The sequence below is a fragment of the Geospiza fortis genome, unplaced genomic scaffold, assembly GCF_000277835.1.
Source record: "Geospiza fortis unplaced genomic scaffold, GeoFor_1.0 scaffold118, whole genome shotgun sequence".
NCBI lineage: Eukaryota > Metazoa > Chordata > Aves > Passeriformes > Thraupidae > Geospiza > Geospiza fortis.
The window spans coordinates 454,724-478,155 of record NW_005054380.1 but is presented as its reverse complement, the minus strand read 5'-3'; the positions used below and the strand labels follow the sequence as shown (position 1 = coordinate 478,155).

General features: G+C 46.8%; 1 protein-coding gene across 1 annotated transcript; it reads left to right on the top strand.

The window, feature by feature from the left end:
- Window positions 1-282: 282 nt before the first annotated feature.
- On the top strand, window positions 283-19,440 carry EHHADH (enoyl-CoA hydratase and 3-hydroxyacyl CoA dehydrogenase). The gene is given in 7 exon segments (XM_031060357.1): window positions 283-384; window positions 1,121-1,293; window positions 2,876-2,987; window positions 3,209-3,313; window positions 9,317-9,401; window positions 9,403-9,572; window positions 16,963-19,440. Coding segments are annotated over 7 exon segments (1,950 nt in total). The 5' UTR covers window positions 283-350; the 3' UTR covers window positions 18,234-19,440.
- Window positions 19,441-23,432: the final 3,992 nt, after the last annotated feature.

Genomic DNA, 23,432 nt, shown 5'->3' with positions numbered 1-23,432 from the left:
TGCTTGTTGTGGAAACAGCAGTGTCATAGCCTGAAGATGAGTTCTCCAGGCATTGACTGACAGGTCAGCAGTCAGCCTGGTGGGTTTGGGTGCTTGTCCTTGGAGTGAGAGGGAGAATAAGGACAGGATTCGCCTGGAGAGGCAGTGGCAGCAGCCAGGCATGAGGACTGCCTGTTGGACATGGTGCTCATTTTCACTGGGCTGCTCAGTGTTCTCAACACAGACCTCTTGGAAAGGGATGTGTTTGATGGCTCCTCACTGAATCTTTATTTTATTTCAGTCTGGCAGTTCTCCAGACTTTAGAGGATGGGCTGAAGAAAGCAGATGCAGATCCCTCAGTGAAAGCTGTTATGATTTGTGGTGAAAATGGGAAATTCAGTGCAGGTAAGACATCAAACACAGGCTGAGCAAAAGATGAAACACTCTCCACCCATCATATCTGAAGATTCTCTGCCTCATCACACTGCTGATAGAAGTCCTGATTTGGCTGGAAATGGCCACAAGAGAGAGTGCTTTGTCTATTTTGCTGTACCAAAATTGACATGGGGCACGTGACAAGCTGGACCTTGAAAAAGGCCAGAAGTAAACTGGTCTGTTCATTTTGAAATGAGGGACAGCTGCTCAACTTCATAACATCCTGGTGTTTCCTCACTCTCCATAGCTTGGTTTATGTAAAATCTGTGGACCATTTACTGGTCTAGTGTATGGAATGTACCTAGAGTGGGGCAATGGTGAATAACAGATCTCCAGTTAAAGAAACCTGAAAAGCTAGGGAATTTCTGAGGAGTTCTATATTGCTTGTTCATAGTAACTTGCACTAAACTATTCCAGGCTCAATATCACACCAAGAATGTTTGCAAATTTCTGCAGCGACTGCATGATCCTTACAGTTACTCTGTATCTTTGTACTCGGCCTTCCTCTGAGCTCTGTGAACAGGATCAAAGATCCAGTGTTCCTTGAAGGTGGTCCCAAAAGGGGGTGATTCCTGTTAACCCCTCTCCTGCCAGCAGCATGCTCTGCAAGGGCTTGGGCATCTGTGAGCAGCTGGCACAGAGGGAAGGATTCTTCCAGTCACCGCCTCGCCCACTAATCCCTGCTAATCTTTTGGCGCTCCTCCAGGAGCTGACATCCGAGGATTCTCCACTCCGAAGAGACTTGGAGGTGCCCTGGGCCCCATCGTGTCTCTCATCGAAAGCAGCGAGAAGCCGGTGGTGGCGGCCATCGAGGGCGTCGCTTTGGGAGGAGGCCTGGAGGTGGCGCTGGGCTGTCACTACCGCATTGCACACGTGAAGGTAACACAGCCTGCGCAGGGAAATGTTCTTTTGGGGGCCACAGGGGCTGCTGGAGGCAGCGGGAGCCAGGTACAGATGGCACGAGCAGAGGGGCAGGGTGCTTTTCCTGGGACCCTCTGCCCACAGGAGAGTGGCTTTACAGCTATAGGATACAAGTCTGTGTGCTCAGACATTCTTCACCTACACCACCACCTCTTTCCTAAGCCTTGCTAACTAACCAATTTCAAGTCATTTCTAAATATAAAGTAACTAGTAGGATAAGATGGCTGTTTAGAACTCCAGTAACCAAATGTTGATTTGCCCTAGGTCTCATTATCTATATTCTGATGCAGACAGCTGTATCTTACTGACTCATGCAGCGTGACTTTCTCTTATTTATTTTTTTTCCCCAGCCTTGTGAATTTTGCACTTCTTTCTGCTCATGGCCTACTTTCTATAGGCAGTTGAAACTCGGCTAGCATGGAGCATTTAGGGTTACATTCCTCATGAGCTCTGGGTCCCCAAGGAGCACTTGGAACAAGAGACAGCTTGAAGAGTCCTCAAGAATGATCTGGGTTTTTTCCTTCAATCCCCTCCTTCAATGTTCAGGAATGCTGAACCACACTGAGCAGTGCCTGTCTCCTTGTACAAACTCCTCACTGACAGGGCCATCCCCTCACTTCTGCAGTGAGTCACTTTCTCTGTGGCAGTGTGGGTTGCTGTAACAGCATAAAGAGATACTCCACATCATCCTCTGTGCCACCTAAGGTGAGGGCCATGGAATCACAGAATCATTAAGGTTGGAAAAGACTTCCAAATCACTAAGTCCATCCTTTGACCAATTACCACCATGCCCACTAAACCACACCATGAAATGTCATGACTACCAGAACTATAAGTAGTGGTCTTAAAGTAACTCAAAATCTCTTAAAAGCTCAGTAGAAAATATGCAAACTATTTTTTAAAGGCAACAAAATCTAGATAATTTTAAGAGAAGACCTTCATACACTTCCTGCTGCCCCTGGCTTATCTGCCATGACTTTATCAGATATCAAATGCACCAAGAGACATTTGAAGGAAGATTAGGGAAGAGTTCAGTGGTGTTCAAAGCCAGGTTAGATGGAGCTCTGAGCAATCTGGTGTAGTGGAAGTTTCCCTACCCATGGGAGGTCATGAAACAAGATGGTTTTAAGTTTCCTTTCAACTCCTTGCTAAACTTGCAAGAATTAGAGTAGGGAGATGAAAGTTAAGCCAGCATGCCCTCCACCAGTTGGTAACTACTTGAAACATAATTGACAGATGTGTCAGTCTAGGGAGTTCTGTTGGCCCTACAGCTGTCCCCCAGTGCTGTACTAGCACACAAATCCTCTGAAAGGTCATGTTTTCCTTGTGCATTTGTACAGGAATCCTTCAAATGGTCAAGTGGGTTTTTTCTTAAATATTTTATGTAGCAAAAAGCAAGGATGAGGTTTCTATGTAGAAATTCTGAGGCTTCCTAGGGGAGCAATATGACTCACATCTGCTTGTTTTTCCTCTATTTTGCTCAGTTTGCAATTACCACTCTTTCTGATCAGATTTTTTGTTTAATTTTACTGCATTTTAGGCTCGGATGGGTTTGCCAGAGGTCACCATAGGGTTACTTCCAGGTGCTGAAGGCACTCAGCGACTCCCCAGACTGATTGGAGTACCAGCTGCTCTGGATATGATCACTACAGGTAAGTGCTGTGTCTGTACAAAACAACATGGCATTGAGTCATACCAGCTTGGTCTAAAAACCAGGAATCTTTTACCTGTGTAGCTTCTTGGGTTGTAATTCTACTTGCTTCCACCCATGAGGGGCTAATTACCAGCTGTACAAGTCATTTGATCAGATGGAAAAGAACAAAATTGCCCATCAGGCTCCACTGCAGTCACCTTATTTCTCTTTTTATGGCAGGAAAACACATTCCAGCAACTGAAGCACTGAAGCTGGGCTTGGTTGATGAAATTGTGGAAGAAAACACCATTGAGGCAGCAATCCGTTTGGCAAACAAAGTGATTGGTGAGGAACAAATTGTAGCAGTACCAGGAAATAATTGGTGATGTTTCAGGGCTGAAAGGAGTCAGAAAAAACCCACCAGTTTGTTCTAATTTATATGCTCCATTCTTGAGTTTTGGCATCCATATAAGAGAGAATTAATTGCAGAATTTGTTTCCTGTTGTCTGAAGTGAAAAAAATCAGATGCTGGAAAGCTGCAGAAATTCAACTGAGGTTCAGAGAACAGATATATATCAAGTCCTCCTGCTTTTTAATTGTATATCCAAACTCAGATGCTCCTCTGGGATGCTGCACCCCCCAGGTTTTGGGGGGTAAGTGCTCTATCCATCTATAGTTCTGGATCCCAGCTGGCATTGCACGCATTCTGGTTGCACCATCCATAATGGCTGAGCAAAAATAAGTTTCTCCCTGTAGTGGAGGGGCTGGCACATCCTGTGCTCAATTTAATGATCCATGGTCTGTAAGTGACTCTGTCCCTAATCCTTTGGGTGCCATGTAAAAAAATGGCCTGTGCAAATGGGAGGGATGGGGAGAGATTTTTTCCCCCATCTTAGAAATAACAGAATCAAATTTGCTGGAGTTAACTTACAAAGAGGAACATTCCTCCTGCAGCATGAAGAGCATTGCCTTTAGAGAAAACAGGGCATTTTTCCACTGCTGACCTTGTACCTTTGGAACCTGACCACTGGATTTCATCTGGGGCTCTGTCACAATGAGTTGAATGCAGGAAAGCAAAAAACCCTTCCTGCTTTGGTCACATGGCCTGTACAGGCAATGCTGTCCAAGCTGGGATGTTGGTTTTGCTCCTCCAGTTCTCTTCACTACACACAAGGCCCCTTCTCTGTGCTAGAAGCTGAGGCAGCCTAAGCTTTGTCCTAGATGACAGTGCACCATAGTTTAAGGTAATTCAAAGAATTGACTGTTCTTAAATATCAGTGTCTTGTATACTTTCCCACACCTTGAGATGTACCAGACAGGCACCAAGGTATCCTTTGGCTGGGTTTTCTGTAACAGATGCCCATCCTTCTCGCTGTATTCACCCCACAGTATGTTAGGGCTTCATTTTCTAGTACAGAATCAATGACATAAGCAGTCCTCTTTTCTCTTTCCTTTATGTCATCAGACTAAATATAATTCTTTAGCAAGAGATGGGTGATGTACTTCACTGCTGCTTCTAAGAAAAACAAAGGTACTTTGGTTCACTGAGTTTGTCTGTTTTGAATGAGAATTCTGTTTCTCCATCTGTTGGGAGAGCAGTGAAATATTACCACTCTTCTAGGCAAATTAACCCAACAAACAGTGCTCCCTGTGATGTATCCTCTGGGCTCTGAATGATGCTTTGCACAAGATCTATGCCAGTACCGATGACAGCAGCAGCAGTGTGTCATGAAATGAGTAATGGATACATTGCTGGAACTGGCAAACCAGAAAACATTCTGGATTTCAACAAATGCTATGTGCAATCAGGTGAAGTTTAGATATTTGCATGCTTGTTTCTTCCATGACAGACATTATGCAGTAGCTGACAGCTGTGAAAGCCAGCTTGGCCTTACAGGAGACCCTCAGGAAGGAAGCATTGACCACACTATTTCTCAGGGTAACTTGTTCTCTGGAGCTTATGTCCACTACCAATACTGGCAAAATCCTGTTCTTTAGCTTCATCTTCTTTGGAGATTGTCAAGCTTCATCTTCTTTGGAGATTGTAGCTACCAATGTGGGTTTGGTTTGGTTTTTTTTTTTTTTGAGCTGTATAAGCATATAAGGATCCTGGCTGAAGGTCCAGCAGGCAGCCTGTCCCAGTCTTACTCATTATTAGATTTTCACTCTGTTTATTGCTGGTGTGAGTTATCCCAGCAAAAATGAGTAATGTCATTGATGGTGTTTCACATCACACTATATATCAACTCCCACAGAACTTTAAAAATGCTTTCAGACTCTTTCCAAGAGCTTTACTGGCATTTAAAGTACATGTTTTAACAGTGAAAACACTGGTGAGCCAGCTAATCTATTTCTTTCCTGCTTGAAAAATTTCTCATTAAACCCCGCAGAAGACCATGACAACTTTTGATGCACCATTTACCCTCAGGTTATCTAAAAATTTCAAAGATTGGTGTACCCAGGGCTTGTATGTTTCTTTTGAGTCATTCCTTGCTTTGGCCTTTGCCTAAAGTTAATAAATTTCCTGTCCTACAAAGGCAAGGCAGCACTTTCATTTTTCTCCAAGCACTAACAGGGCTGCAGAAGAGATGACAGTCTTGTATAGCTGGTCTGGAGTTTGTTCACACAGAGTTCTGTTTTCAGTGAATGCTTCTCAGATAAACTTAATAAAAGCAAAGAGAACGTACCAAAAAAAATGCCATCACAAAATTCCACTGGCTTTGTGTGGCAGGCAGCATTTTGTTTCTGATGAGATTTTTTTAAAACATGAAGCTCCAACTGCTGACTTCTTACAGAGCAGTCTGGCTAAATAACTGGTTTTGTCACCACTGGAATTTCTATTCCTGGGAAGGCTGTACTGCAAGATAACTCTCAAAGAATCAATTCAGAAATCATTTTCTTCTAAAGCTTTTTCAGCACCAGAGCTGCAGTATCTCATGGCAAGAGATCAGTCTCAAATGACTGCCTTACTGTATCAGGGGTCCTTGATTACTGTTGTGATACACAGCTGACAGAGCTACTTTATGGCACATTGGGAGAGCATTCTTATCCATACATTTTTATGGGTTGTTCCTAATGAAGAACACCTTCAAAAGATGCTCTGAAACAGTAAGTGGGTGTAGGAATACACAGAGGCAATTACTGATTCCAAGTCAGATTTTTCATTCAAAACCAGTATTTATGTATTGCAGATAGGAAGCAAGAATAATTCCCTGACCTCTCAGGCAAACTGGCTTCTCCAGGCTAAAGAAAATATCTTCACTTCTGAAGGCATTTTTAAAAGGAATAGAAAAGAGCTAAATCCTTGGGGACAAGGAGAATGTCCTTTCATTAGATGTGCTTGACAATCACTGCAGTAATCCAAAGCTGCATTTCAGGCTTTTCCCAGCTGATGGCATCACAAAATTGACAAATGGCTGGAACTGCTGGTGACATGCAGTAGCTTGTATCTCATCCTGCCCACTTCTTGTTGGCCTGCTCTGGTCTTCCTCAGCTGGAGGAGAAATTGGCTCCTGGCCTCCACACAGCAGACTTTGAAACTCTCCACATACACCTCTTGTTTTTCTGACCCCATCTGCTGATTGACCTCAGAGCAGAGCAGTACCAATGCCTTGCACCAAAGAGGCAAGGAAAACCAGAGCAATTTGGAGTAGCTCAAGTCCCCCAGGTATTATTCTGTGGGGAAAGATGATGAGTTTCTGCCTGTAAGCTGCTGGGAATTGCTGCAGAGGAAGCAGTTGTTCCTTCTGAGGCTTATCAAAGCTAGGGGTGGAGCAGATGCTGCTGGTGGGTAATAGCATCCTTCAAATGGAGGCTGGAGGAAAAGCTTTCCTTTAGAGCTGCAAGGCCTTTCCATGAGCCATCTCTGCCAAGATGCACGATATCAAGACATTTTAATCTCTCCCCAGGGCTCAAGGTTCTGGCTGACACCTTCCTTAGACAGAACCTAGCCAAGTGTCCCTTGGACACCAAACAGAGTTTGTGAAAGGTCTGACATGGCCTGGAATTGTCTCTGGCAGCCTGAGGGGCAGGGGCAGGGCTCAGCTTTATCCCTCAAAAATTCACAAGCAGTTCCCTGCAAGAGGAAGAACATTAGGCTGGCCCTGTCTCTTGCATGTGCCATCTCATAGTGTCCCAAGGGTTTACAACTCAAGGATGATATTTCTTTCTTTAAATAACATAATATTTGATACTGCCTGCATATGTGGTGCATTAGCTGATAGAAATTTTATAGATTTGATCTGCCCTTTGTGCCTCCTGGACTACAAACCTGGAAAACAAAGCAGGAGTCTGTGTTAGCTCCTGTGTGTGGACGATGCTTTCCTGCAGCACTGATGTCTGGCACTGTTCATCATCTTCCTGCTACTTTGCTTTTAGAAATCAAGCTGCAGGTGTCCCACACTGATCTCTTCCCAGACTTGGATTCTGATAATTCTTCCCTCATCATAAACATGTTATTTATTTTTATTAGCATTGCAGAAGCTAAGATACTGCACAGAGGTGCTGTAGAAAACCTATTCAGTTTGCAGCTAAAATAAGAGTTTTACTACAGGACCCTGAAGGTTTTTTGGTTTTTTTAGTCTGAGAACTGTCTCCTGTCCCCCATCACTATTTGTGCTTACAGTATTATTTGCTGTCTGAAGACCAAGCTTAAAGGCTTCCAGTGGTATTCCTTTTTTACCAGCCCTTTTCACTGGATGTCATATGAAGTTCCTTGATCTGCCCAATCTTCCAGCCATCATATCAGCTTTCTGGGACAAGCCTGAGCTTTCCTCTTGTGATGGAATATAACCCACTATTTAAGTCCTAAATAAAGAACTGCAGATAAAGAGCATTTCTGGGTTAAAAACTTAGGGGGAAAATGATTCCAAAAAAAAGGAACATTATCCTGACTAAATCCTGCAATACTGGCTGATACAAATTATATCCACTGTCAATGTGAAAACATTTTTATGAACTCTGATTACAAGGGAAGCTACTTACACAGTGAGTGTTCATCTTTTTGTGCTCACTGAGAGGCTAAAAACCTGAGCTCTGAAGACCTTTATTACAAGAAATCAGTGTATTAACTCATCCTGGAAACTTGTATTCAGTTTCTCCTAAGCATTGCTCAGTCTTTGAGGAAGAGCTAGAGTCAGGACATGTATGTCATGCAGCCATACCGGCAGTGCTGCCATTATTCCTGCTCTTCAGTATCCCCTGTAGGATTTCCTGAGTATTCTGCTGGTGCATTGGCACTTCCCTAGCTCAGACAATGGGAAGAGCAAGGGGAGTCAGATGCAATATGCTGCCTTGGAAGGAAGTGTGTCCCCATGGCAGAGCTCATCTAAGAGGCCAGAGCAATGAGACACTGTCCCCAGAGAGCTTCAGCATAAGGTTCTCAGGCCACCACCTCACTTTGGTGGCAGTCCTGGCTGCTTCTGGGAACAGCACTAGCAATCCATGCAGTGCCATGCTGCAGTTAACGATCTGCCTATGGCTGTGATGACAGCAGGGTCTTTGTGACAGTGCTGCAGTATCAAGGGGATACCTCCCAAACTGCTGAAGTTGTTCCTCCCTGGTCTTTACTGAGCAAGCTACCTTTAGAGCAGAGGAACACCTGAGTATGGTCAGCTCTGTACTTACAAAGACAGAGAATTTTGGCATCTGAACCATAACTATGTTCTCCCAATTAAAATCCTTTCTAGGTATCACCATAGCAACCTCTGTCTGTAATAAACTTCACATATTTGTGTGGCTGCTTGATTCATCACTTGCTGACACAAACATGAACTCTCCCATTTACTGCCAAACTCATGCTGAGATCTCCTTTTGGTTAGTCCCAAAGTGACTTGAGGGCCTCCTTCAGTCAGGGAAGAAGTCAGGGTGTGTTTTCCACTCTTATCAATGTCTAGGTCAGGCCTCTGGCTGGAATGCCTCTGGATAGTGTCAACTGGGTCCTGAATACTAAACAATACTGGAGGAAAGCTTCATTACTGAAGCCTAAAGAAAGATCCATATGAAAGTGGCAGCTAGGACTGTAGAGGGAGAGAACTGGAAAGTCAGGCCACTCTGAAGCTGAGAAAAGGAAGGAGAGAATTACTTATTTGAAAATAAAACCTTACTTTTTTTGAAGTCTGAGAAGGGACTTGAAAAATTGTAATTGTCAGAGCAAGCAGAAATAAGGAGAAATGTCAGAAGCTTTAGTTCTAAACCCAGCTCACTGTGCCAGGTAAGCCCTAATGCAGGGATTGAAGAAGAGGAGGCAGACTGCCATCCCAGCCTTTGGAAAAGGGTCTGGAAATCTAGAAATACTACATCTGAAGAGATGTGGATGCTTTGTTCTGTAACTCCATTTCTTTCCCCCAGGTCAGCCCCTGGGGCCCCGCAGGCTCAGCCTTAAGCCAGTTCCCAAAGTGCCCAACATGGAAGCGTTTCTGGACGAAGCTCGCCGAGGGGGTGCGGCGGGAGCGGGAGCTGTTCCAGGTGCTGCTGAGCTCGGGGCAGGCCCAGGCGTTGCAGTACGCCTTCTTCGCCGAGAGAGCCGTGCGCCGCTGGGCAACCCCCAGCGGGGCCTCCTGGAGCAGCGCGGCCCCGCAGCCCGTGCGCAGGGCCGCCGTCATAGGTAAGGACAGCGAACTGCCGGGATGGGCACCCAGCGCGGCCAGCAGCTCCATGGGAGCCCCCAGCTGTCACTCACACCCATCACACACTCCACACCCATCGGTGAAGTTGTCACTGCGTTGAGAAGCTCCAAATTCAGATGGCAACTTACATGCCACTAGATTAGCACCTGAGTCTCCTCTTCCTTTGGAAGAATAGCTTCTTCTCACTTCAGAGGCAGCTTCGTGTTGTATCTTATCGCAAGGGTTCCATACTGTTGTCTCCTTATCACAAAAGTTTCACACCTTCTTGGTGTTTCTCACGGGCAACTCCTCAGAGCACTGACTCTTTCTTCTTCACAAAACAACCAACTGACTCCAGTTCCCTTCTCACCTAGCCACGCCACTCTTTTATAGCATCTTCTTCTCACTGGTTACAGCTGTGGCCTGTTAAAGTCAGGCCTGTTCCTAATCTTTGATAGTTGGCCCAGCTGCAACTCCTTAGGGGTAAGATTACTTTCTACACTATCTTTATTTTCTTATATTCTATCCCCCTACAGCTTCATGTGTGGACCATAAGCAGTCTGCTCCCTTTTAAACACCAAGACCTGGTTTTGCTTCCTGCTAGAGGCAGGCCTGTAGGAAATTCTCCTCCTCCTGGTCTACTTCTGTACTGCAAGTGCATGTGCACAGAGTCACTCAGGATACATTAATACAATAATGTTTTGACAGCTGTATTTTAAGAAGATTTCATCTCACTGGGATCCACTCCTGCCATTTTGTATCCCAGCAAGATAATGCCTTCATTAATTTTTTATAAGAGCAATTTAAATAAAACCTTCAATGCACTGCTGAGATTTAAAAGAAAATCTTTCAGCCCTAGCTGTTGATAGTAGCACTCAAAAATGGTTAGACAAGTAATGGAGCACTTGGAAAACATCCATTCTGTTTCAAGGAAATCTCACCAGATCAACACTGCTTTTTTTCTGGGCACTTCTCGGGGCTCTTGAGCTGTCTGACAACTCATTTTAGGCCATAGAGAATTTTTTGGAAGTTCTCTTCATTAGCTGCCATGCCACATTTTTAATAGAAATGGGTTTTTTAACATCACAAACCCTGTGAGAAGGATCTGTGGCTGTTAAAACTTTCAGGTAAAGAGGCATTAATTGTTAGCAGATTTGTTCTATGACTTGAAGAGCACAGAAGTTTGGACACACACTTTTGTCAGTCCCACACAGGTCAGTCCTGCAGTGTGTGCTTTGACAGGAGGGCCCGTGTTGGAGTTTGGGGGAATGACCAGGTGACCAGGAGGGACATTGTCTGCTTTGTGCTGCTAAACCATGCCAGAACAACACACTTGCAAAGACCTAATCACAGTGACAGTTTAGCCAGAAGGGCTGTTAGAGCTGAGCTGCCTATTTTGGGGCTGTAACTGAGCTAGAGGGAATTCTGAGGACAAATGCAACATCTATTTAAAAGTTTCTAGTAGAAACATCATCTGTACTTTATTTCCAAGCAGAATTGGCTGGGCTGCATGTCTCTTCCATTGGATAAAGTATTTGCCACCCATCTCTGGACAGATTTCTGAATTATGGTCTGAAATTTCCCCAACTTCACCTCCAGGTTTCAGTGTTTTCATAGCTGATTACAGACAATCAAGGTAACTCCTCCTTCTGCAGAACAAATAAACTAAGTGCTTTGATACTTCTGCTGCAAAGCACTATCTGTCACACTCTGGCCATTTGATTTACACTGAACTTCCACTAATTTTTTAACACTTCATAAAATGTGCATAGCCAAAATGGGAACAGCATTCCAGGAGTAATTACACCATAGCCAGGTACCAAGATGTTTCTTCCTTGCTCCTGCTGAGCATGCCCAGGGTAACAGGCAATCTTGGTATTAGCCACATTAACACATCCAGTTAATTATCTACTGGCAGGGAGCAGCTGCACCCCAGGGATGGGGAGCCAGTGACAAGAACAGGGGGCAGAACCACAGAATCCTTGAGGCAGGAGGGCACCTCTGAATGTCATCTTGTCCAACAGCTCCTCACATGGGGTCACCTAGAGCCACTTGCTCAGGACCATGTCCAGACAGCTCTTGAACATCTCCAAGGATGAAGACTCCATGACTTCTCTGAGCAACCTGTGCCAGTGCTCAGTCAGCCCACACTAAAAATAATTGTTTCCTTTTGTTCAGCTGGAACTCCCACGTTCAGCTTGTGCCCATGACCTCTGGTTTTATCACCAGGGGCCATTTGAGCCTGGCTCCATCTCCTTTACCAGGTACCTTTCTCTCAGGTGTTTATATACACATGGGTGAGATCCCCCAAGCCTTCTCTGTGCTGAAGTCACAGCTCCCTCAGCCATTCCTCATGAGACATACTCCAGTCCCTTAATTATCTTATTTGCCCTGCACTGAACTCCAATCACTCCATGTCATTCTTGTACTGGGGAGCCCAGCACTCCAGCTATGTTCTTACCAGTGCCACACAGAGGGGCAGGATCACCTGCCTCAAGCTTCCAGCAAGACCCCTCCTGACATAGCTCCACATACCATTGATCTGCTCTGCCACAAGGCCATATTGCTGCTCAGAGCCAACCTGGTGTCCACCAGCACTTCCAGAGCCTTTTCAGGGGAGCTGCTTTCCAGCAGCCAGCCCCACTATGCACCATTCCTCCCCACATACAGGACTTTACACTTCCCCAGTCCTGAAGATCCTGCCCACCCATTTTTCCCTCTGGATGGCAGCACAACCTACTGTTGCATCAAAATGTACAGTACCTGGGCAAGGCAGGCAGGGCAGGACCAGAGATGGTGCCAGGAGCTACTGGAAGCACAGGTGATCAAGCAAAGTTCCCAGGATGATGCAGGTCCAAGGTAAAGGTGGGATGTCAGTCTGGTAGGCTGCGGTTTGGATCAACAGTGAGCACAGCCACAGTAAGCCACCAGAGCTCCTCCAAGAAAGCTTAAGAAGGGAGCATAAGCCCAGGTCTGAGCTTAAATGGGGCTCAGAGGCAATGGGCAGTACAGGTGGGTGGAAGTTCCAGGTGTGGCTGGTCAGGGACATCAAATCCCATCAGTGCACTCAGGGCCTTGAAACTCACCCAGGCTCCAGCCCTTGCTAAATCACTGATCTCATTACACAGCCCCAGTATCCCACCAATAGAGCTTGCTTTGCTTACACTCTTGTTCATGTCATACTTCATTTCATGTGACACAACTTATCTTGGAGGTTCTTGATCAGCTCCTTTTAACCCTGAATCCCAGACCAAAGTGTCACTGCTTTCCAGCCCTTCTTTCTGCATCTTGTGCTTTTTTTCCTTCCTCTGGAATGTTTCCCTCCTATTTTGCCTTTTGATATAAGTGAAATTGTAAGAGCATTAGATACAGGCAGAGAACATGCCAACACAATTGTATTTTTTCTTTCAGGTTACTGAAACAAAAAGTAATTCTCCAGCCAGTACAATGTTCTAAAGTGTTTTGTAACTTCATGTTTTTGATCTGAAGTACATCCCTGCAGCACCAGAAATCAAAATCCTAGGGATGATTTTTGAGGGACTGACACCTTTAAAATAGTGCTGCTCATCCATGCAAGCATTGAGTCTACCCTAGGTGACCCTGGGTCTCTCTATTTTCACTGCAGAGAGGAGGTCAGTCAGAGAAAGATACTGCTTCAATTCAGGCTCCTCAGAAATCATTCAGACCCCACTTTCCCACAGACAGTGCTGTGCTGTTTCACACACTAAAACCATGTTGCATTATGCTGCTGCTTCCATCTCTTATTGCTGCATGGTGAGAAGCAACTGAGGAGACTGTGTTGACTTTTTCATGTGGACTTGTTCATGTTGACTTTCCTTTGCTTTTGTTGTTCTGAAATCTTGGCTCCCACCTCTTTTCATTTTCTCTGGTTCCTCACCACCAGAAAGAAGGTTCTTTTCTCTCTGTCCCTTGCAGCTGCATCTCCCCACAGCTCCCTGCTTGCCTGGGGTATCACATTATTTCTGCTTGAAACTGATACCCTGAAACAGAGAAAGCAACAGCCCCAGTCTACAGCAGCCCATTACTGCCAATTGCTTATTGTTGTTTTTATCAGGAAAACTGGAACAGTCCTTGCATATTTTTAGCAATCTATAAAGAATTATTTCAATTGCCAGGCATTTCAATGTCCAAATATTCATTGTAATTCAGAGTGTTTTCTACAGATAGGTATTTCTGTATTGTGGGACTGTACATGATCTGCCTTGTACATATTTCAAGGGCTTTTGTTTTGAAATTTGTATTTTAAAGTCCTTTAGTTAATTTTGTATGATTTTTTATATTATAAGTGCCTCACATGACAGATCAATAATTAACCATCATTATTCACTCAGCTTGCCCAGCAAATGGATTTGTTATACCCATATTTGGCCTGAAATTACATATATACAAGTGTAGTTTTAATTATATGTCAAAACTTCATTTCACAATAAAAGACCAGGAGCAGGATGGCTGGGAACTGTTCTTCCTCCTAAAGCAGATTTCAGTCTTTTTTGGAAAGATGTGCCTTGGATATTAAACTAGTCCCCTGCATAGAAGAGGAGAATGTAGGGTTTTTCCTGGTTTGGGGGAAGGGAGAACACTATTGAGTAAGAAAATGCAACATACAGCAGAAATTCTGGAGCAGTTCCTCACCATGTTTCAGTCTGTGTGATCTGAGCTGAGCACGACACATCTCCCTTCCTCTTTCCACAGCCTTCTATACGTGTAAGGCCTAATGATCCCCTGCCATTTTTTTCTGCTCTAACATATTCTTCCCCAAGATCACTTGGCTTTCTGAATTGCAAAAGAGGAGTCCTCAGAAATGCCTCTTTTGCTGCTGGATAGCCAAAGCTCTCCTTAGTTTTATAGCCCAATTTTAGGAAATATTTCCAGGGGAATCATGCTGTGCAAGCTCTAATGTAACAAACCCCTTGGGGCTTTCATTACTCTCTCTGCCAGCTTCATTAAACATCATTTCATACAGGCCATTGCAGAGTTCTCTAGGAAGTTGAGAGACAGCTTTTCTAGGTCAGAAACAAGTTTGGCAAGCTCATATCTTATCTATAAGCCTGTTCCTGTGGCCTAGAAAGTGTAGTACTACAAGCATGTGTGCCTGTCTCTCTTGGGATGGCTAAAACCTACATGGAGTACTCATGATGGAAGCAACCAGGGGAATCACCTGCCACCACTGCAGAGCTTCCCTGGGAAAAAAGCTTGGGGAACATCTGCTCACAAAAGAGGTTTTGATTTAGGAAAAAGCAGTGTGGAAAATAAGGAAAAGTTCAGATGGCAAGAGAACCACTAAGATTTCAGTCACAAGTCTGAAGCTGGGAGGATCAGGAGTGCCTAAGACCCAGGATGTGTGGAGAACATGGAAATTCTAGAAAGAAACCTCAGGCCTCCACAGTGGGAAGGAAGAGACTTCAAGAGGGAGACATGGGACTGCAAACACTTCAGCTTGATGGCTAAAGAGAGCCTGACAGATGGGGCTGGGTTTGGGGGATGAGCTACCCTCCTGCTCTGCAGGAAGAAAACACTTTGTGTGGCTCACCAAAGCCAGGGAAAACCTGTCCCTAATTGTACCTGCTCCTGCATCAAAGGCTCTGGAGAGTGAGCACAGTGGGAGGAGCTACTCACGTTCAGGTTTTTTCAGCCAGCAAACAAAAGACATTGAATTACTAAGAGTTGATTCATGGTAATCTAGATTTATTTTCAAATTAGTTTGCAGTAGAACTTGATTATGAAATAGCAAATCTAATTTCCTTGAAAGGAACTTCAGCATTTGCTAGGGAGTGTAATGATGGTTTGTAAGCAGGCTGCCAGCTAGTGATGCCAGTAAAAACCATCTTCTGGTGGCTAAGCAGGGAATGTTTGAAATGTCTTGTGTGCACACAAGCTGAAGGTGGGCAGAACTAAACCAAGAGTGTGTAGCACGCAGGAAAAACATCCTACCTTGTCTGACCTTGGTTGCTGGAACTTGTTTAAATGATGACATAGTTCCAGCTCTTTTTTACAAAGCTGATTTAGACAAAATTTTTAATCCCCTTGTTTCTGTTTATTTGTTTAGCTGACTTTCATTTGTAAACCTGAGATTAAAAAAATCATTTTTACAGAATTATAACAAACCTATACTTTGTCTGGTTGCTGCTATATTTAGGATATTAATAATCCTCCCATTCAGAGGCTTCACACTGTCAAAGCTGGTAAAATTGTGCTGACCTTCCCTCACTAATTTGTATTAATTTAGTTGGAAAAGCCTCCACCATGGGAGAGCAGGATCAGTGGTGTGGGTCGTGTGTCACAGGAAAGTGCAGCTTCATTTAATGTCACAGAGGACAGAGCCTGGTGCAAGGGATCAAGCCAGTGATCTCTACACTGGTATTCCTGTGGGTATGAGCTGGGCGTAGCACATTTACGGACCTTGGAGAAAAAAATTACAGTGTGAATGGATTCTCAGGTACAGGAATTGTGGACAAGAGCTTTAACTGTGTGGCTGGACAAGGAAGACTGACTTTGAGAATCTCCAGAAGTTAGGAATGGCCTGTGTTGGAGGGCTTGAAGAGTTCCTGGTGGGCAGAGATACCTGACAGAAAGTGAATAGCAGGCAAAAGGGTACTGATGTGTCAGCGTGATTTAAAAGGAGAGAGAAGACATTGAAATCTAGATTAAGAACACTGCATTGGTTCCATCCTGTTTGACCAGGCACAGGAGGCCTTAGAGACAAAGTTTAGAGCAGATCAGCCTCCAAGTCTTTACAGAAATAGCAGCTGAATTTTTTTTGCTTCAAAGATCACGCAATGAAGCACAGAGGGAGAAAAGGAGGGAGACAAAGAGGAAGCTTGGAAGAACGAGGGAGGATTCAACTCTTTGAACTTTGCCAGTGTCAAAATCTCTGGGGGGGGTGTATCTGCTCAATGCCCATAACAGACCATCTCACAGGAACAGTGAGGCACTGACACCCTCAGGGTGAAATCTTGCTTTGAACCTGCCTGCAGAAGGTCATAAGAGGGTTGCAGATGTAACTCAGAGATTCTTTCTTTGATCCCCAGGTTCTCACACCTCAATGATCCTGGTTTCCATAGGTGTAAAACTTTGCAGAGATAAGACATGAATCACATGGTCTGTGCACACTAGGTGAATCCCACTGGCATTTTGTAAGCTTGTGAGGGTACCAACTTGCCTTTGTGCTACCTCTTTTCAAACATTTAGGCTCACTGAAAGAGTAGATTCACCTTCCTTTTTTCCAGTCTTCAATATCTGTTTTCTATGTATGCACTACTTGTTTTCAAGAGGCTTCCACTTTTTATCCTGGAGATACAAGGAAATGCTACTTTCAGGAGATTAATTTGCTATTCATAATATTTGATTGTATCTTGCTTTTATCCCTAGGGCTGGGAACAATGGGCCAAGGCATTGTGACTTCTCTGGTTAAGGCCAACATACCTTTGGTAGCCCTGGAGCAGGATCTGGAGAATCTCAACAAGGGAAGAAAAGCTGTCATGCTCCTTTTGCAACGTGAAGCTATGAAAATGGAGGGTGGTGCTCAGATCCTGGATTTTCATAACCCTGCACATCTCCAGTTCACTGTGGACTTTGATCTGTTGCGTGATGTAGACCTAGTCATCGAGGCTGTGTTTGAGAACATGGCACTGAAGAAGGAAATATTCCACAAGCTGTCAAAGATCTGCAAGCCAGGAGCTTTGCTGTGTACAAACACATCAGCTCTGAACATCGATGAAATAGCTTCTGCCACAAACCGCCCACAGCAGGTCATTGGCACCCACTTCTTCTCCCCTGCCCACGTCATGAGGCTGCTGGAAATCATCTACGGCCGCCACACGTCCCCCACCGCCATCGCCACTGCTATGCAGCTGGCCAAAGCCCTGAAAAAAGTGGGAGTGGTTGTAGGGAATTGTTTTGGGTTTGTTGGGAACCGCATGATGTTTCCGTACGTCCAACAAGCAGTTTTCCTTTTAGAGGAAGGAAGCAGACCAGAAGCAGTAGATCAGGTTCTTGAAGATTTTGGGTTTAAGATAGGCCCCTTCCGCATGTCTGACCTGGCTGGGCTGGACGTGGGCTGGAGGTCTCGGAAGGACCAGGGCCTGACTGGGCCATCCCTCCCCGCGGGCACGCCAGCCCGGCAGCGGCATGGCCAGCGCTACAGCCCCCTGCCAGACCTGCTGTGTGAGCAGGGCCGCTTCGGCCAGAAAACCGCCAGGGGCTGGTACCTGTACGAGAAGGCTGGGGGCAGGACAGCCACACCAGACCCATGGCTCCACAACTTCCTGTCCCAGTACAGAGACACCCACGGCATCCAGACCCGCTTCATAGACCAGGAGGAAATCCTGGAGCGGTGTCTGTTTTCCCTCATCAACGAGGGGTTTGCCATCCTGGCTGAGGGAATAGCATCAGGCCCAGAGCACCTGGATGTCATTTACATCAATGGCTATGGGTGGCCGAAGCACAGGGGCGGCCCTATGTTCTACGCCTCCACCGTGGGGCTCCCCCGCGTGCTGGCCAAACTGCAGAAATACTCTGAGGCCCACCCTGATGTGCCCGGGCTACGGCCCAGTGCCTTTCTGAAAAAGCTGGTGGCTGTGGGGAACCCCCCCCTCAAGGAGTGGATGTCCTACCTCAGCCAGCAGAGCTCCAAGCTGTGATTCCCCTGATGGAGGCTGATCTCCTGAAACCAGTGCTTCAATTGCACTGCCTCCTCCAATAAAACCCAAAGTGCTACGGGCCCATAAAGCCACGGGCCTTCCGAGACCTTTGCAGGGAATAATTTTGGCTAATAATTGATCTCAGTCCCCCACCTGCTGCAGGTCACCACTGCCTTCATCCAGCCTTATCTCTCAGCCACAGCCTCACCCTCTGCTGTGTAAAAGCATCTCATTTTGCACTGCCTGCAGGTCATCACAGCTGTACCCCTCTTCCTGTCTGTCTTTGGGGAAGGCAGGGAGCAGCATTTACAGCCCACAATGCAAATCATGTTGGAGCCAAGAAAATTAGGATCACAGTCCAATCAAAACCTGCTGGATCTACCAAATCCTGTCTTCAACCTATTTCCCAGTTTGTTTCAGTTCTTGCCTGTGCAGCCACCTCCCCTCAATTCCCCGGCTCTTCTGCAGCCAGCCAACTGGAACCTGCTCCCTTCCTGCTGCTGGGGGACAGATGGCACAAGGGTGCAGCAGCTTTCAGAGGTAAAGTCAAATGTAGTGTAGAGAGCAGGTCTGGGCAGAGAACAAGGGGCAGTCCCTTGGTGTCCCCTGGTACTGTCTCTTCTCCCTGCTGCAGTGGACACTCAAATAAATGCCAGGAAAGCCACAAATACATCAGCCTGCCTAACCTGCCCTGTGGCGTTGGCTCATGACTGGCTTTCTGCATCCAGACTCCATCCTCTGTTGCCATTATCCCCACCTGGCTTTGTCCAAGCAGAAACATCTTCTGGCATCCCTTCAAATGTGTTGCCATCACTCCCTGCATCTTGCTTGACTACAGCAGCCAGGTCTTGGGGCCCAACAGGCTCTAATTGACCAGCTTGAAACACGGCCCGGCACTGACCAGGTTTTCCCATGATCAGAGGATGCTCTGGGAAGGGCATGGCACAAGAGCTGTGCAGGCAGGGACACTGCTTGCAGGCAGGCAGGGAGGTGGTAGATCTCTAGCAAAGGGCAGAGCAGAGTGAGAGGGAGCCAAACTAGCTCCAGGCTTGATGCTTTGGGACAAAGTCTCCCATTTTACACATCTAGTGAATGTATCTTCCAGCCTGGTGTGGGGAATAGGTTGATCTGTATTCCCATCTCAGGCATGCTGAATGTTTAACTTTTGATTTTAATTTAATAAAACTGCTTTGATTATCTAATGACAGATTATATAGTGTCACGTGAGAGAGTGGTAAAAAATGCCAATGTGCTTGGTTTTTGTTTTTTCCCATCCCTTCTTTACAGGATGGAATTAGATAATTTTCTTGTTTCTGGAGGAGTTGGTGTTTGAAAAGGGTGCATGCCTCTTTTGTCCAAGTACATTTTATTTTGCCCTTTGTCTACTCCTGTCCATCACTGGGTGACGGAGCAAAATTGAGAGCAGGAAACCCATCAGGAGTTACAAGCCAACCCAAATGCCTGGTTCCAGGGAGGACTTTTCTCCAGGTCTGGAGAAGGAGTCACTTTAGGCCCAGCAAGTTGGGGCAGTTTGCCCCTAATCACTCATGTGCCACAGCTGAGAGCAATCCAGCTTGGCTCAGAGGTGGAGCACTACTTCCACACGAGCAGGCTCTGTGTGACACATTACACAACAGCCCTGGCTGTGCTGGCAGCTGCTCTGTCATCCCCAGACAGCTCTGGACGCGATGCCCTGCCTGGGCTAACCTCCCTTCTCCTGTGCCTCGTGCCATGGTGCTCACCCGCACTGGGGATCAGCTGGGAAAGGGCAATTCTCTTGCAGCAGGAGGCTGTGGAACAGAGGACATGCCCTTCCTCTGGAACTGCAATGTTATCCCAGGATAACACCAGCTTCTATCCTGGGGCCAAAATGCTTCTCATCACCTCCAGCACCTGTGTGCTGGTGCCTTTGATGGGTCTGTTTCCCTCATCAGGAATTGCTGAGGACAGAGGTTGTTCACACCAGTAATGTCTCTCCTGACAGAAGTTCATTTGTAAATTCGCATCGACCAAAGCAGCCCAGCATCGATCGCTCTGTCTGCCTGACGTCCCCACGAGCAGCGGTGACACTGCTGCCGCCGCGAGGTCGCGTTCCCAGCTCCGGGAGGGCGGGGGCAGTGCTGGGAGCCCCGGCCTCTGGCCCGCTCCGCTGCCAGCAGGGCACAGCACACCCAAGGGCAACCACAGCTCCTTGACCCTCAGCCCTGCAGGGCAGCGCCATCCAAAGCCCTTGGTGCCTGCTGACAAGCAGACCAAGCAGCAACCACCAGCCTGTTCTGTGCTTCTTTGGTATGTTGTTAACAGCCTTGCACAGTCCCCATCAGCTCAAATGTGCAGTGATGCCAGAAATATACCCACGAGTGAAATGTTTCTTCATTTAACAGGAGAGAACACAGCCCCATGCAGAGGAGAACTTGATAACCACTTGGTACAGGATTCGTTTTCCCACTTGTCTTTTTAAACCAGTTAACCATTTTCACTCAGTAAGAGAATATCTATTAAAAATATTTTCCAGGTAAAACCATCCCTACAGGTGAGGAATGTCCCCAGCTCTGTACACTTGCTGCATGTCTGACTATTCCAAGCTATCCATGAGCTGAGGTTATACAGTTCTCTGGCACACAATATGAGCTGGCTCCAGTCCCTCCTTAATCCTTGGGCCCTGCTTTTGCTTTCATGTGGTGTCTGGCTGCATGTCTGTGCTTTCTGCACAGCAGGGTGCTTGCTTTCAGTCTGACGAGATTCGGTGTCGGCCCTGCAAGCACCCGTGGCCTCTCTCATGCAGCTGCAGGATTGTTAGATATCTTTAATTAAGTCAGTGAACTCTGCCAGTGCAGCAGATGCCTCCATTAACTGCTCAGCCACAGGCATTGTGCAAAACAGCAGCGAATGGGAGTGCACCAAAGGGGAGGATTGCCTTAGCTTTGATCGGAGTCCCCTGCAGCACTGGCCCTTCAAAGGGAGGCAGAGAGCTCCCTGCCTGAGGCTGCTCAGAAGCGCAATCCTGCAACGCACGCCCAAATTGGATCTTGGGGCACTTGGGTCTTGCCAGAAACACCTACCCCTCTTTCTGTAACCCACAATTCACCTTCCTTCTTTATTTCTTTTGAACAGAAAGTGATCTGACAGCCCAGGCTGGTTTGAGAGCAGTTCTGGAGGTGAGACAGTGCTGGAGAGGAAGGACTTTGTGCCTGCAGGTAGAAGTGCCATTTCTCCTTGGGCCAGGGTTTGCTTGGGAGCTGAGCTGCATCCCTCATTTGCAGCTGGCAGGCTCCAGGGAACAGGGGGATATCAGGACAGTGTCAAAGAAACACCTGGATGTGCAATCAGTTTCTCCTCTGCTTCCAAACAGCTGAGCAAGGTCCTAAATGTTTGTAGATTTCAGTGGGATTTCTGCAAAACAAAGGCAGATAAGCCTCCAGGAGTGTAAGAATACTCTCTTTCCAGTGTAATAAACACTGAAGACATTTAAAATGTACAGGGCTGTGAAGATCTCCCACTCCAGTGGGAGATCAGTGACCAGTGCCAAGGGAGGCTCAAAGCCCCTGCTCAGTGCATCTGGGCACCCATCTCCCCAGATAGGCTGAGTTTAATGGTGTAGCCATCCCAGATCTGAGAAGGTGAGGGCACAGCTGGGACACAGTCGTGTGGCACTGAGGAGGGGACCATGGATGAGCAGGAAGGGCCAGCAGCAGCACTGCAGAGACCAGGGATCACAGTCAGAGGTGGTTCAAAGCCTCAGTGCAACTCTGTGCTCTGCAGTTATGACCCATATCCCTTGGTCTGACACATAAAGTGTGGAGCTGATCACAACAACAACTTGCCTGTTCTTAAACCTTTCTTATTGGCAAGAAGCAAATGGTCCTCTCAGCACACCTTCAGGAGAGTGTACAGGATGGGGACACCTCTGGAATCTATCCAAGGACAGACCCCATATGAACTGTCTAGGAATATTCTGGAGAACACAGAAAAATAAGTATGTTTTGACTGTTTCTGACATAGAGCTATTGGGTATTGTACAAAGATAAGGGACTATGGAAATGACCATTTGGTTTCTGTTCTAACAGAAAGCTGACTTCAACTCCCAGTGCTGAGCAGAGCAGCAATAAAACTGCAATTTTCTTTCAGACATAGCAGGGAAACAAGTCCACCACCACACTTAGGAAACAAATAAGGTAGCCAGGGCTCAAGATAAATCCAAACTTGAATTTTGGCCTAAAGATATAATTGTTGGAAAATAACAAAACGCTTTCATATGTTTATTAACCAAAATTATGTCTACTGATTATTTTACAAAATGAAAGCCAAAGTTTATAAGCTGTTTGGTTTTTTTTTAATCACTGCGTGCTTAGAAAGAAATGGGTTTCTGCATTAGATTAAGTAGCATGATGGAAAAAAGAAAAACGACTAAAACCTGCCTGTGCTGTGGGCCACGTGTGCAAGCAGCTCAGTGTCCTGCTCCGTTGGCTGTGGCACTGCAGGGGTGATCTGAGTCCCCCTGTCTCACAGTCTAGCAAAGAGCTGCACGCTCAGAGCGCCCCAGACCGCTGCTCGTAATCGGGGCTGCTTGCCTGCTGCCCACACTCCCCGGAGGCTGCTGTGCAGTGCCAGAGTGCCCGGATCCCATTTATCAATCCGCTGGTGTCTGGACAGGAGCTCCACATGGCCGGGGGAGTGCTCGGAGCAGCCTGGCAGCCGGCCCACAGCCCTGCTGGGAGCCGGGCTCACTCTCCCGGAGCTGGTGGCCGCTCCCGCCCGTGCGCTCCGGCCGCTGCGAGCGCCTTGGGAAAGCGGGAAAATCTCACAGGGGCCCTCAGCTGCCGGCAGCGCCCTCGGACACCGTCCCGGGCTCAGCCCGCCGCGCAGGGCAGCCCGCGGAGCACCCTCCCACCCAGCCAGGTGACACAGGCGTGAGGGGCACAGCTATGAGGGGACAGCCATCGAGGGGTACGGCCATGAGTGGCACAGCCATGAGAGACACAGCCATGAGGGAACAACCATCGAGGGGTACGGCCATGAGGGACACAACCATGAGGGGTACGGCCATGAGGGGACAGCCATGAGGGGCACGGCCATGAGGGGCATAGCTATGAGGGACACAGCCATGAGGGGCACGGCCATGAGGGGCATAGCTATGAGGGACACAGCCATGAGGGGCACGGCCATGAGGGGCACAGCCATGAGGGGCAGAGCCATGCG